Source organism: Anabrus simplex, chromosome 1 (assembly GCF_040414725.1).
Source record: "Anabrus simplex isolate iqAnaSimp1 chromosome 1, ASM4041472v1, whole genome shotgun sequence".
NCBI classification, from domain to species: domain Eukaryota; kingdom Metazoa; phylum Arthropoda; class Insecta; order Orthoptera; family Tettigoniidae; genus Anabrus; species Anabrus simplex.
The window spans coordinates 465285682-465300280 of record NC_090265.1 but is presented as its reverse complement, the minus strand read 5'-3'; the positions used below and the strand labels follow the sequence as shown (position 1 = coordinate 465300280).

The following is a 14599-nucleotide window of genomic DNA, read 5'->3' as shown; positions in this document are numbered from 1 at the left end:
TTCGTAGATTCTCAAGCAATCTTGAAAGCGTCCTTTTATCTCTGTCGGTGAATGATGACGAGCACAGGGGATTCCTTGTGTTCGCTGGCACGGTTAGGGTCCAACATCTGTTAGTCATTAAGAAGCACCCTTGTTTACGGCGTAGTCACTGCTCTGTCAGTTAAGTAGAGCACTTCTCGGTCTCATAATTATGCGAAAAATTCCCTGATTCAAATGAATGTTTGCGCTTAATTATCCATTGAGTACCTTGCGATTTATACAAATCAACAGGGAAAAAAACAGATGAATTCGATTAGTTGGCAGTGGTGAATGAGCGAGGAAAACAGGGTATAATGTTAGTTTTCACGTTGGATATACTCTCTGGGCTCAGCTAGTGACCTAGATTCTCTGTCACGTGATAACGCGTCTCTTTTCATCTCGCTCGCAGTTGGAGTGAGAGGACTTCACGTACAAGCGCTCTTGCACTGCCTCGCTGCTAATTATCAGCAACTAGAGCTGGGTCGCGCGACTCTGGATACTGCAAATTGAGTCCCGGAGCGGGAAGAAAAATTCCAACCTGGGCAGTTTTTATCGTAGAATGACGCAGAAAACGGCATATCTCATCTCCTGGATATCATGACATACCATAGGTGACGTCGTGAACGGTCACAGTAGGTACATTCAGGGAAAAGGGGTGGCCTAAGTAGCGGTGATAAGGGTACAGGGATACTAAAGTCAAGTAGGGATGACATAAAAATGTTAGTGCTCAACTGTAGAAATATTGCAAACAAAGGAATCGAATTAAGTTATTTAATAGATATATACACTTACCAGATATTGTAATAGAGTTGAATCACGGCTGAGAAATGATATAATGGATGCAGAAATATTCTCACGGAACTGGAGTGTGAATCGTAGATATAGGATAGGAATGATATTTATTTATTTATTTATTTATTTATTTATTTATTGTCTTGTTTTATATGGCGGGACTCAGGCTATGAAGCCTGCTATTCTGTCCGACCATACATACACATACATGAAGAGTTAAATATACACTAAATTATCTACAGTTTAATATCTTAAGGTAGCAATTAAATGTTTTAATTAATCTAAAACATAACTATGATCTAATCCTACTATGTTATAAGAAATCATTATTATTTATTAACCAGGTTTGACAGAGTTTCTTAAAGCGGAGGTGGTTTGACACGCTCCTAATTTCAGCAGGTAGGGAATTCCAAATTCGGCTGGCGGCGACTATAAATGATCTACTGTAGCCAGTTGAGCGGTGAATGGGAATGCTTAGTACTGCGGTGGATGATGATCTGGTAGGAATACTAGAAGGTGATGCTAGGTAATGGAACTGTGTGGCAAGGTATTCAGGTGTGTTAAGGTTCAGTATACGATGTAACAGGGAAAGAGTGTGTAAATTTCGTCGCTCTCTTAAGCGTAGCCATGAAAGCCTAGCAAATGCGGGAGAAATATGGCTAAACCTTGGTATATCTGAAATAAATCGAACGCATGCGTTATGTGCCTTTTGGAGCTTGATGGAAAGTGAGGCATTCAGGTTACTGTATACTACGTCACAGTAGTCGAATATTGGCATTACCATACTTTGGATAAGCAGTTTTCTTACATTTTGGGGGAGTAAATCTCTGAGTTTTTTAAGGGAATGTAAGGAATAAAACACTCGCTGACATATACCTGTTACATGATCGTTCCAACTAAGGTTTTTATCCATTATCATCCCTAAGTTTTTAACTGTGTCTTTGAATTGTAACTGAGTGCCTCTTAATGTTACTGAGTGGGTATGGATGTCTGTAAGTCGTGCGTGGGTTTTTTGGGTAGCTAAAAGAATACACTGTGATTTTTGGGCATTGATCTTTAGTGCATGGTCATCGGTCCACCTACATATTCTTCCTAGGTCGTCGTTCATATTATTTATTGCAGTCGGTAAGTCACGAGGGTGTGCATGTGTATATATCTGTATGTCGTCTGCGTACACATGATATTGACAATGTTTAATTACTTGTGTTAGTCCTGAAATGAAGATCGAAAATAGGAGTGGTGCTAGCACTGACCCCTGTTGTATTCCAGTCTCTACAGATTGCCATGAAGAGAAATTTTCACCTGTAGATACACACTGCCGGCGATCAGAGAGATAGGAATACATCCAGGATAGTGTGCTTTGTGAGAAATTAAGAGCACGTAATTTTGCTATTAGTATGTCCGTGTCAACGCAGTCAAAGGCCTTACTAAGGTCTAGAAGAGTTAAAACAGTAATTTCTCCCTTATCCATAGCTACTCCTATGTCATTTGTAACTTTAAGCAGTGCAGTAGTTGTGCTATGATTGCTTCTAAAACCAGACTGGTATTTGTCAAGAAGCATATTGTTATTTAAATATGCGGTTATTTGTCTGTGAACTATTTTCTCCAAAATTTTGGACAGAAATGGTAAAATGCAAATGGATCGATAGTCTTTGGGTTCCACGGGATTGTTGGTCTTGGGGAGGGGGCGAACAATTGCATATTTCCAAAGGGAAGGGAATATGCCGGTTATCAGTGAGGTATTTATGATGTGGGTTAGAGTTGGTAGGATTACATCTAGAGTTTTTAACAGTAACTGTGGAACAATCTCGTCACATCCTGTCGCAGTTGTCTTTATTGATCGTGCAATTTGTCTTACTTCTGCAGGAGTTACGAGGGAAAAATATAACTGTTCTCCTCCATTGTTAGTATTGCCATTGTATAGAATTTTGTTAATCGTCTGTTCTTTTGTTGTCTCGTCAATGTTAACGGGTCTTGTAGTAAAGTATTGGTTTAAATCATCCAGTGATATTTTAACGTCAGCAGTATGTATTTTATTTCCGCCTATGCCCATTTTTTTAACGGTTTTCCAGATTGTTGTCGTGTTTCGGGTTAGCAAAATGTTCTGTGAGTGTCTTATTTTAGCATTCCTTACGGCCTGTGTGGTTCTGTTACGAAGGGTCTTGTACAGGTCAAAATCGTTTGGTATTTGGCTAGTTTTAAATTTTCTGAAAGCTTTGTCTCTCTCTGTCATTAAGTCTCGTATTTCCTGCGTCATCCATGGAGCCGCAGGGCGTGTTACACGAGCAGTGCGTTTTGGCGCGTGTTTATTAAGGAGAGCTAGCAGTTGTGTGTTTAAGAACTCCACTTTATCATCTATATTGTCTAAAATATGGACATTATGCCAAGGTATGTTTGCAGCATCTTCTAATAGGGCTTCGTTATTTATACGTTTTAGATCTCTGAATGTAATTAATTTAGGTCTGTACTTGGGGCATTTAAGTGAATAAGCTAAATAAATTAAGTCGTGATTGGATAGTCCGCAAGCAGACATTTGCCCGTGGGTCAGTACTCTGTCAGGGTTATTCGTCACAATAGGAGGGGGAGTATTCATTCTGGTGAAAGAAGAATTTCTAAGCTACGAAAAAGTTAAGGATGAGAAACATGAAATTCTAGGTGTAAGGCTTATCTCTAAAGATAATAGGCTACTTGATGTCTTTGGAGTGTACAGACCAGCAAAGGGTAGCGCTGACGCTGATTCAGAATATTTTGATAAGATAATCAGCTATGTTGGAAACGATATATAAAGGAATGTGATAGTAGCAGGTGATCTCAATTTACCAAATGTTAATTGGGAAGGCAATGCGAACGACAGGAATCACGAACAACAAATCGAAAATAAGTTAATATGGGAAGGGCATCCGATTCAGAAACTGATGGAACCAAGTAGAGGGAATGATATTTTGGATGTGGTTCTGGTAAAACCAGATGAGCTCTATAGAGAAACCGAAGTAATAGATGGTATTAGTGATCACGAAGCGGTTTTTGTCGTAGTTAAAAATAAATGTGAAAGAATGGGAGGTATTAAAATTAGAACTATTAGGCAGTACCATATTGCTGATAAAAGAGGCATGAGGGAGGGAGTTTAAAAAAGTAACTATGATCGGTGGAAAACGGTAAATAAAAATGTATTCAGACTTTTTGACATAAACATATTTTATGTCTGGGGGTCATCCGAGTCGGCCCTGCGGTGGAGACGCCTGTCTGTCTCTTATCCCGGAGGTCCCGGGTTCAATTCCCGACCAGGTCAGAGATCTTTACCTGGATCTCAGGGCTGGTTCGAGATCCAGTCAGCCTACGTGATTACAATTGAGGAGCCATCTGACGGTGAGATGGCGGCCCCAGTTTAGAAAGTCCATAATAACGGCCAAAAGGATTCGTCGTGCCGACCACACGACACTCGTTATCTGCAGGCCTTCCGGCTGAGCAGCGGTCGCTTGGAAGGCCATGGCCTTTTGCGGCTGTTGCACCATGAGGTTTGGTTTGGTTTGGGGATCATCTGAAATTAGCGATGCAAAATGTGTGACGCGATGTTACCTAGCAACCGTGTCGGTTGTGGTGTGAAGTATTAATGGATGGTCATAACTGAGAGACATATATAGAATGCTCTCTTATAAGGAGACCTCATCCCATCATACTCTAGACAAATTATTTCATTCGAGGTAGTTTCACTGGCCATTCTCCCCTTTCGATGTACTGAATCCTACACTTGTCGACTCCAAATTCAAAAATTTCCGAAAACGATTCGTTAGATGCAAATGGACGTATTATTACCAATTTTATTTTCATTTTTTGAAAAGCATATTTAGGCCTACGATCATTTGATTTTCCTAAAGAAAATATGACACCATTTTTACGTGAAGTTTGCTGTAGACATCCCAGCTGTTTTTATTTGATTAGTAGCCAGTTTATTGTTTCTTCAGAAAGACGTTTCCAGGTTTGGAAGAGGAATCGTAATTGGAAATCCGACTTATAGGTAGAGTCCTGTGCGGATGTACAAAATATTATCCTTATCCGCATCCGCTCCTCATCCGCTTTCCTTCATCCGCACCCGCATCCGCGTATGGATCTGCGTTCCTCGAATATTGTAAATACTTAACTACGGTATATTACACCACCCAAGGTATTGAAACAGATAGATCTGTCAACATAATGCAATAGGCCTGACACCTGGCACCAGAACCCCTATAGTCACAGGTTCATGAGGGATTTCTCTGCGACTTCTTTTAAAATTTCGTGTGGCTATTTCTAGCCGGGTGCAGCCCTTGTAAGGCAGAGCCTCCGATGAGGGTGGGCGGCATCTGTCATGTGTAGGTAACTGCGTGTTATTGTGGTGGAGGGTAGTGTTATGTGTGGTGTGTGAGTTGCAGGGATGTTGGGGACAACACAGACACCCACCCCCCGAGCCATTGGAATTAACCAATGAAGGTTAAAATCCCCGACCCGGCCGGGAATCGAACCCGGGACCCAGTACGCTGACCCTTCAGCCAACGAGTCGGACTCTCTGCGACTACTACCGACATATTGACTTTTGCTCCTTCCTTCCTTTCTTCCTTCCTTCTTTCCATTAATTGCGGGCAGGAGCCAGTTATGCTTAGGTCAGATTTACGGCTCTATGGTCCCAAGACTATTTATACATTGCCATTCTCCCATACCAAGGTCAAGGGTCGCCTAACCACGAGCAAAAATTATTCAGAAATTATTAACAAAATTATCCGCGCTGCCATACAGTTTGCATCCACCAAGCCACTAACATAGTGCATATCCGTGGATTTTCATGTTGGGATTTGTATTTAATTAGAAGTTCATACCGAGTGAGTTGGTTATGTGGTTTGGGTCACGCAGCTGTGTGCTTGCATTTGAGTTCGAGCCCCATTATCTTCAGACTTGAGGGTGGTGCGTCGTAAAACAAATAGCAAGAAAATCTATGTAAATGACACCCAACAATTACTTTATGCTGTATTTTCGTACAATCACAAAGCTCTAATATGAATCAAAACAACAACTGACATAAAAGTTACTCGCTGAAGATTAGATATCAAAGAAACCTACTTCATAAATAATAATAATAATAATAATAATAATAATAATAATAATAATAATAATAATAATAATAATAATAATAATAATAATGGCGTGTGGTCTCCGAAGAGGTCTGGTGCAGGTCTTTCGAGTTGACGCCGTATAGGCGACCTGCGCGTCTGTGAGGATGGGGCCCTACATATGATGAATTTTAATTATGACGACGGCACACACACCCAGCCCCCGAGCCAATGGAATTAACCAATGAAGGTTAAAATCCCCAACCCGGCCGAGAATCGAACCCGGGACCTCTGGGCCAAAGGCCAGCACGCTAACCGTTTAGACAAGGAGCCGGACGCTTCATAAATGAATATACACATAGATGGAGGAAAGAGATATTGATGAATGATGAGTCATTGAATTTATTATTCTCAACATTTATGAATCTCATGCATCCTCTGCAGTAGGAAATCCCTTATCTCCTTGTGACCAGTTGCGCACTAGGAACTTCCCTTGCGATAAAATTATCAGAGGAAACCACGAGACAGTATTGGTATAATTTAAAATTATATACTGTAGTTGCAGACAAACTCTTCTCTGAAACAGCTTTGTTTTATAAGTGTATATATGTACTAATACTCGGGATTAATACGAGTGAAAATGTGTCTCAAAATTAATTTTCTGACTGTGTTCTTTGTACTATTTCCTTCAATTATAATACATGGAACACCTTTAACATGCCAAAATATACATACTGGTACTGAGTCTCTTTCAACATGCAATTTAGGAACGGTGTCAAAAGTTGACAATGTGGAATATGTGGAAATAAAGTGTGCGCAGATTGCGAAGAATAATGGTACTGGCTTGGCTTTTAAATTCAGGATTTTAGACAACACAACGTTTGATAGCGAAGGGGATAAGTTTATATATTGCACTGGATTTGAAACAATTTCCTCGTTCCATGTGATTCAGTCACTAACTAATAGTCCCGCCAGAGACATTATGTTAAAAGATGATGACGAAGATGAGATATTTCAAAGAGATCCTTCCATTATATATGAAGAAGAAGATGACGATGATGCAGGTGATAATGTGGCCAATCAATATTGGCATGCCGAATTTAATGGCATGATTGCTACGAGTTCTATCATTGTTCACAAAACATGCATCGTGAAGAGCACGTGAGTACCTCTTAATATACGAGGGTCGAGTCATAAGTCATGGCAACTTTATTTTTCTCGCGAACAGGAGACAACACAAAAAGTCTAAGACATGCATTGGGAAATATAGGGCATGTACTTATGCATAGTGCCTGAAGAAAAATTCTGGGACAGGAGATTCTCATAGGAAAGTGACAACCGAGCTCGATAGCTGAAGTCGCTTAAGTGCGGCCAGTATCCAGCATTCGGGAGATAGTGGGTTCGAGCCCCACTGTCGGCAGCCCTGAAGATGGTTTCCCGTGGTTTCCCCATTTTCACACCAGGCAAATGCTGGGGCAGTACCTTAATGTGTGTGTGTGTTTTTTTTTTTTTTTTTTTGCTATTTGCTTTACGTCGCACCGACACAGATAGGTCTTATGACGACGATGGGATAGGAAAGGCCTAGAAAGTGAAAGGAAGCGGCCGTGGCCTTAATTAAGGTACAGCCCCGGCATTTGCCTGGTGTAAAAATGGGAAACCATGGAAAACCATCTTCAGGGCTGCCGACAGTGGGGCTCGAACCCACTATCTCCCGATTACTGGATACTGGCCGCACTTAAGCGACTGCAGCTATCGAGCTCGGTGTACCTTAATTAAGGCCACGGCCGCTCCCTTCCCACTCTTAGGCCCTTCCTGTCCCATCGTCGTCATAAGACCTATCTGTGTCGAAGCGAAGTAAAGCAAATAGCAAAGGAAAGTGACAACACAGTCCATTGGTAAACATTGTTTTATTACGGTATAGACAGCAAATACACAAGACTACGTACAAAGGACAGATCTCCACTGGTTACAGACCTTCGAAATAATCCCCCAAGGTTTCCACCGTGCGTTGTCAGCGGTGGGGCAGGCGCTGAATACCATTCGCTGCATGTGTATCGCTAACGTGTGACACCTCTCTCCGAAACGCTGTTACGATGTCCTCTTTGTTAGCAAACCGTTGTCCACGTAATGGCTTCTTGACTTTGGGGATTAGATCATAGTTACATGCTATTTTAATATACGATCGTTGCTCCTGCTTGTTGACTTCCATTTTGTGACGCTATCACTCACACACTGAACTTGGGGGGCATGCTTAGACCCACATTGTTGTTTATATACACCACCTAGTGGCATCATACTCAAGTACATACCGTACGTTTCCAAATGCATGTCTTAGATTTTCCGTGTTGTCTCCTGTTCGTGCGAAAAAAAAATAGTTGCCATGACTTATGACTCGACCTACGTATACAATTATATACCTTGCACAGTACTAGTTTAGTAAACTGTGTAAATAATATCACATCTTAAGTAGGTCTAGGGAACATTTTATATGTACTGTACGTTGGGGCTCACCCTTTTCTCTAGACCTTCCATATTTCTTGAGCAGAATTGTGGTAAATAAATAATACTAATACCATAGCGAGTAGAAGGTAAAAGCAGTAAGTGAGCTTGAGCTTGCAAGTCAGCATACGAATAAAAGGCATTTATTGCATGCAAAATATTGTGCTTTTACTTACCATTAGAGAAGTTAGTTGGTCAGATAGTTAGTTTGTGTTGTTAGAAGATTTCAGTCTTTCTCATCTGTCCCGTTACAAAATTAAATCGACACTTCGTATAATGTAACACAAGTTTATGGATAATGTCCACAACGTGATCATCACAGTACCTACTTCTTTCTCCTGTCCAAACACTCGTAAAATATATCGCCCCATAGACTATGTTCTCAGGAGAGTTTTTGTTCCATGGTACACTTTTAACTTCACAAACATATTGAAGGATGGGCGAGGAAAGTGCTGTCAATGCTGTATTTATTGCTATCGTCCCTAATAAATGTGAGGGCTGCGGTAAGTATTTCTTCTGCAGGCTTCCCGTGAAGCAGGCTGACACATGACATTTTGTGATTTTGGATGCGTTGCGACGTTGCGTACTATATATCCTCCTAGATAATTAACCAATTAGTAAGGCTGTGGCTATCAATATTAAGTAGGCCTAAACTGTTCTCCCAGTCCGGTAAGAGGTCATCCATGTCCTCAGTAAAGTCCACAATGTCCACAACGTGATCATCACAGTACCTAATTCTTTCGAATTAATAGTGATAATGTGTAAACTGTCCAAACACTCGTAAAATATGTTGCCCCGACTATGTTCTCAGGACAGTTTTTTTCCATGGTACAATTTTAAGTTCACAAACAGATTGAAGGATGGGCGAGGAAAATTTATGGCAGTTATGCATTCAAAAACCTGTCGATAGAATTTAAGGTCCACAACTTTTAATGTAAAAGACTTGCCTTTTCTCGTGGAAATTATTTCTGATGCACTTAATTATGTGTACAGCATCAGAAAAGGCCGAAAGTCTCCTACTATTATCAAAAGGATTAGAACTAGAGCACATGAAATTCCCTCTTTTCCATATATTACTAACATTTCGACACCTTTTTTATTAGGGCGACTTCCGTCTGAGGTGAAACCAATATCTCTGTCGCCAATTTGCTCCAGTTGTAAGACCACCTGGATTAAAATTCGTGACAAAATATCACCAGGTGTGGAATTTCGGCTAGCACCGAAAGCAACTGGTTGAACCGAATTATGCAATAGGGGAACAAACATGAACATTAACACATGATTTTAACGGTTATTTTTCCCGTGTTCTAGGGTCTGTTCTCTTCTAAATTTACGAATCAGTGAACTTTTAATGAATTGGTATTAAACTGTAACTCTTCTCTTAGTTTTACTTTGTCAAATATGAGAATTTCAGTGCGATTATTTTCACTCTTCTCATCGGAGAAATAGTTCGCAATAGCATTAATGGCATGAGTGTTTACTTAAGACCTTTAACTAATTTTCGCAGCTCAGTCTCCGAAGGAAGGGGAAGCAAGTCATGCCTTAAACAGTGTCTATAGCCCTTAGGTGATTTAATTTTAAATAAGAGACTATCTAAAAGGAGTTCATTGTTATCTCTCATTCCTTTCTTAATTCTTAACTGACTTTTTTGAGCACGGTGTCACTTTAATAATTTGACTGTAATTTGAAATCTCTTAGTTGTTTTTCTCTTAGCACTCTCAGAGAAAACGTCGAAATTTAATTCGCGATGAGACCTGTGTGATTTCTTTCTCGAACTCCCCTCTCTCTTCGGAGGTTGTCTTTTTTGAGGTGATTTTCATTATTTAATTGTTTCGTGAGAATATGGCAGATTGGGGAATATATGAGGGAAAGTGCCAGTTTTTAGTTTCCGTCTATCTCTAGGAATTTTTACATGTTCGCCTTGTATCAGAAATGAGCCTGATTTAACTATAAATTCATCAGAAAAATGTGAATCGTACACATAAAAAACTTTCTGATACGTGTTTTCTTTTCTGGGAATCGTCTTTTCCCATTTTGAAAAGTCTGCTTCATTTTTTGGCAGTTTGAAGAAGTGTTTACCGTTCGCAGTTTTATAGCCAGACTTACAACCTTAAATGAAGCATTTTTTCCTCCTTGGTATATTTGTAAGTTTTATAAGCTCAGCACTATGTTTACACTAAATAAATGAATGCCATCACCATATCACACGCTCTTCACTTTCACTTAACAACAATGCACGACAGTAGAACGTAACATATTTTAAAACAACGGCAATTAATCATTTAGCATACAACTAGGTCTACTTTGCAGACTACACTAATATGGGTCATTCAAAGTTTTCATTATCTACCCTGAAGGTCTGGCGCAGGCCACCTAGAAGGTAACGCTTTCTCTCTGGCCAGGAGACACAGGTGAGTTAAGGTGATTTGAAGGATAACGTGAAATGAAATGAAATGAAATGAAGGAGGGTTTGGAGGGGGATGTCGACTTTTTGGCTAAGTGCTTTATTTATGTTTTATAAGTGTTACGTAGATTACATACAGTTCAAATAGGCATTTGATATTGATTTTTACTGTTGGAAGGTATAGACCTGGAATAGAATATAAGAAACGTATACAGACATTTCTAATAGGTTGTGCTGCGTTAAAGCATACAGACGAAACTTCACGTGTTGAGTTCTGCTGGTGGTTTCTGAGTGAAGGGGAGTCAAGATCTTTGGATCTTCAGTTTTTCATTTCTTCAAATGAGGCCATTTCCAGCATCTTCTGTGATGTTCATTTACGAGGGCCAATGCCGCGTGAGTCCTATTGTAAACCGAGCCAGTTTTATTTTGCACACCCGAAATAAGTAACTGCGCTAAGTTAAGCTTTGGTTTCTATCGTTGTGTGCTCATTTAGAAGTAATTAATCAGCAAATTACAGAGTGGCAGACTGGTGAATATTTGCATAGTGTTTTGAGTGTAGCTTTCCTTAGTCGTGAAGAAAGAAGGAAGGAATAGGATTTTCAGTACACCGATAAGTGGCTTACATGTACTCATTAACACGTGTTGGTTAGTTATTAATATACGGTAATTATATTTACTAGTACGATACTATTAATGATACCTAATTATGTAGCAGGCAGAGACCACCTTCTTCCGACTTATTTGCTCATGTGTGCAAGTTTACTGACAACGGAGTCTTAAGGTAGACAGATGGGTCACGGATTATTTCCCATAGATATACTGTAGTACGTGAAGGTGTCACGAAACCATTAGACTAGCTATCCAGGTGTTCTCGAGAAAATCGGCTTTTGATAAATTGCAAGTGCGTTGTATCAACTACACGTTACCGAAGTGGCAAGCAAGCTTGTAACTCAGTGGGTAGCACCACAGTCTTCGAGGGATCACCATTTCAAGCCTACCTGCCTACATTGGTTTCTCTTTCTTTATTTCTTGTTCTTCTTGTGTTTCAGTCTGTCTATAAGTTATTCTATGTAATAATATTTGTAACGGTTCAAAAGTTGGGCACAAAAATGAAAAACTTTGGGTAGGACATGAAGTGTTTATTTTTGCTTTGATATATACAATACATATATTGTATGTTCAGCTTCCTGCCTGACTTTTTGTATCCAACTTTTGAACCATTATAAATAATCCTGCCAAGCACATACGTAGAATAAAAACAATGGGGAAAAAAGGAAAAGAAACCCATGCACGCTGCGGGACTTCTACCAGCGATGCCCTCATTATAAGATTTAAGCATTGCCCACTGAAACACATGTTCACGTGACGTTTAGTTGATATAAGGCACTTGAAAAAGGTCAAAACCGATTTTCTGGAGAATGCCTGAGTGGTGTTGTTTGAGTCATCAGTCCATAGACTGGTTTGATGCAGCTCTCTATGTCACCCTATCCTGCGCTAACCTTTTCATTTCTACGTAACTACCGCATCCTACATCCGTTCTAATCTGCTTGTCATATTCATACCTTGGTCTACCCCTACCGTTCTTACCACCTACACTTTCTTCAAAAACCAACTGAACAAGTCCTGGGTGTCTTAAGATGTGTCCTATCATTCTATCTCTTCTTCTCGAATGCCTGAGTATCTAGCCCAATATCTTTGGAGCACTTAGGCTAAGTTATATTCGAAAGAAGTGACCTTCACGTAGACCAATTTTAATTATGAAAAATGTATGAGACCTCTCTAACTGATGGCCTCCTTGCGGGGTGTATTTTAAAGAGAACACGTGGTTTAAGAACAAGCAGAAAACAGAACAGATCTACTAAAGTCACAGTTCAACTCCATGAAATAAATATAGTGTAGTACTTATACCGGTATGTTTTGTAGTTTAAACAGTCACGCTTTATATACAAACTCAATGATTACATAATATTTATCGTCTTATGATTGTAATCTCATCAGTGAATTTGAACATTCGTGTGAATCATGCTCTAAGAGAGATGAAACAGAGCTCACCCTAGTTTGGTCAACAGTTATAAGTGCTGCAGCTGCAGGTCATTGCCATTCTGTTGATAAAAGCGGTCAGAATTAAAAGTTTTAGAAGTAATCGCAAGCCTGAGAAATACATATTCTGTGAATATTGAACCCTTGAACTTACCATTCATCGAAGAACTTTCTTCGGAGGAAAGTAGAAAATATCACAAATTAGTGGACAGCGAAAACGAGAAAAACGAAAATAAAACCTGAAAATCGGGCACCTTTTGATCCAAACGATAACTGAGAATTAATCCACATGAGCCGTGGAAAATCTGACCTTCAACAAGTAAAATTCCAGATTCACATTTAATTAAGGTTATCCACCAGTCAAATACCCTGTCGGATATGGGAACACCCGCCGAATGGACCTTCAATCGAACCAAATTGACTATCAGTTGCTTTGGATAGGTTGCGAAATACTACTGGAAAGCATGGTGTTCACTACAAGTTAACAGCAGCAGTCATAATTAAAAATAAAATTCCACCATGTATTGTCATCTCGTGACACCCTTAAGTTATGGAATAATCCCGATGCTGAAACATGCATCACCCAAACAGCTGTTCAGAAGGAACCAACAACAACTCGATCCGAGAGGATCTTACGTTACGTCGTTCTGAAGACACAAAACTGCGAAATGCAGGAAACACTTATTCATCATGCATTTAGAAGAAATGCCAAACACTGAAGTTAAAGAAAAAGTGGTAAATCACTTGAAAAATATTCTTATAAAACCAACTTTCAGGTTGTAAACGGTTATGTCAAGTTTAATAAACTTACAAGTCCACATGATAAAATAAAATCAAAATACCAAAACAATCTAAGGAATTCTTTCCATATGACAACTGATGCCTACCATTGCAGATCCATCTACTTATATTTGTCCCAATAAACTAACTACTAGTTATTTATAGGGTACAGTCATCTATTATAAAAATGAAAGAACGAACATTGAAAATAAAATCTATTCCCAGCTGACGAATCGAAACCGCATTCGTAACTCAAGTCTTACGTAAATAAGCTAAGTGTCAACACTCACACTATCAAAGCAATCGGACGTCTGAACGACAAAATAATTAAGTCAAGAAATAAAATTAAAATACTAAAGTCAATGAACTCAAACGCGCGTGGCAAACAGCTGTAATAGTCAATCACCGTTAGCTCAGTATCCAATGCTGGACAACCCTCACGTTCATGCCACTGGTGGTTCCATAATCGTATGTAAACACCTTCCAGCTGGTAAGGGCTGTGCCGAAACATGGTCTCAATATTACTCTGCTAACACTCTTCGCATTACATACACTACTGCAGACACTACCATCGTTCAAGTCACTTCGCAAAAACACCTAACCTAAGACTTGACTGTATACAGACGACACCCTAATCCTATCGTCGAGCGTAAATAGTGTCTACACACCCTAACAATAACATCTATATACATACACAGCTTCCTAAACCTATCGTCGAGCGTAAATGGGGATGTCTACTCATCAGTATACTCCTATGATAACGCGTAACGTCCTAAATCTATCGTCGAGCGGAAACTGGGATGTCTACTCATCCTCTAAAATGTCAGGTGAAATCGTAACTTCAAACATAATTACTGTTATTTAGCTGGAAACCTTGTCGAAACCATAGCATACAATGAAACAAGTCTTGCCACAGAATGAACGCAAGTCTGGAAATGCAACTAAGTCCCTAACTCGTCAATAAAACGTGGAATTGAAAATAAAT

The 14599-nt window shown here is 39.7% G+C and overlaps 1 protein-coding gene across 4 annotated transcripts in view; it reads left to right on the top strand.

The window, feature by feature from the left end:
* Positions 1-14599, top strand: part of LOC136867355 (leucine-rich repeat transmembrane neuronal protein 4) — a 143908-nt gene that overhangs the window by 74836 nt on the left and 54473 nt on the right. For 3 of the 4 annotated variants that reach the window (XM_067144551.2, XM_067144543.2, XM_067144527.2), the window contains exon 1: positions 6470-7052. The exons of the other annotated variant lie outside the window; for it this stretch is intronic. In XM_067144551.2, coding sequence (XP_067000652.2) covers positions 6532-7052 — 521 coding nt within the window. In that variant the 5' untranslated portion in view covers positions 6470-6531. Of the gene's footprint in view, positions 1-6469; positions 7053-14599 lie in introns of those variants that run through there. 4 annotated transcript variants of the gene reach the window in all.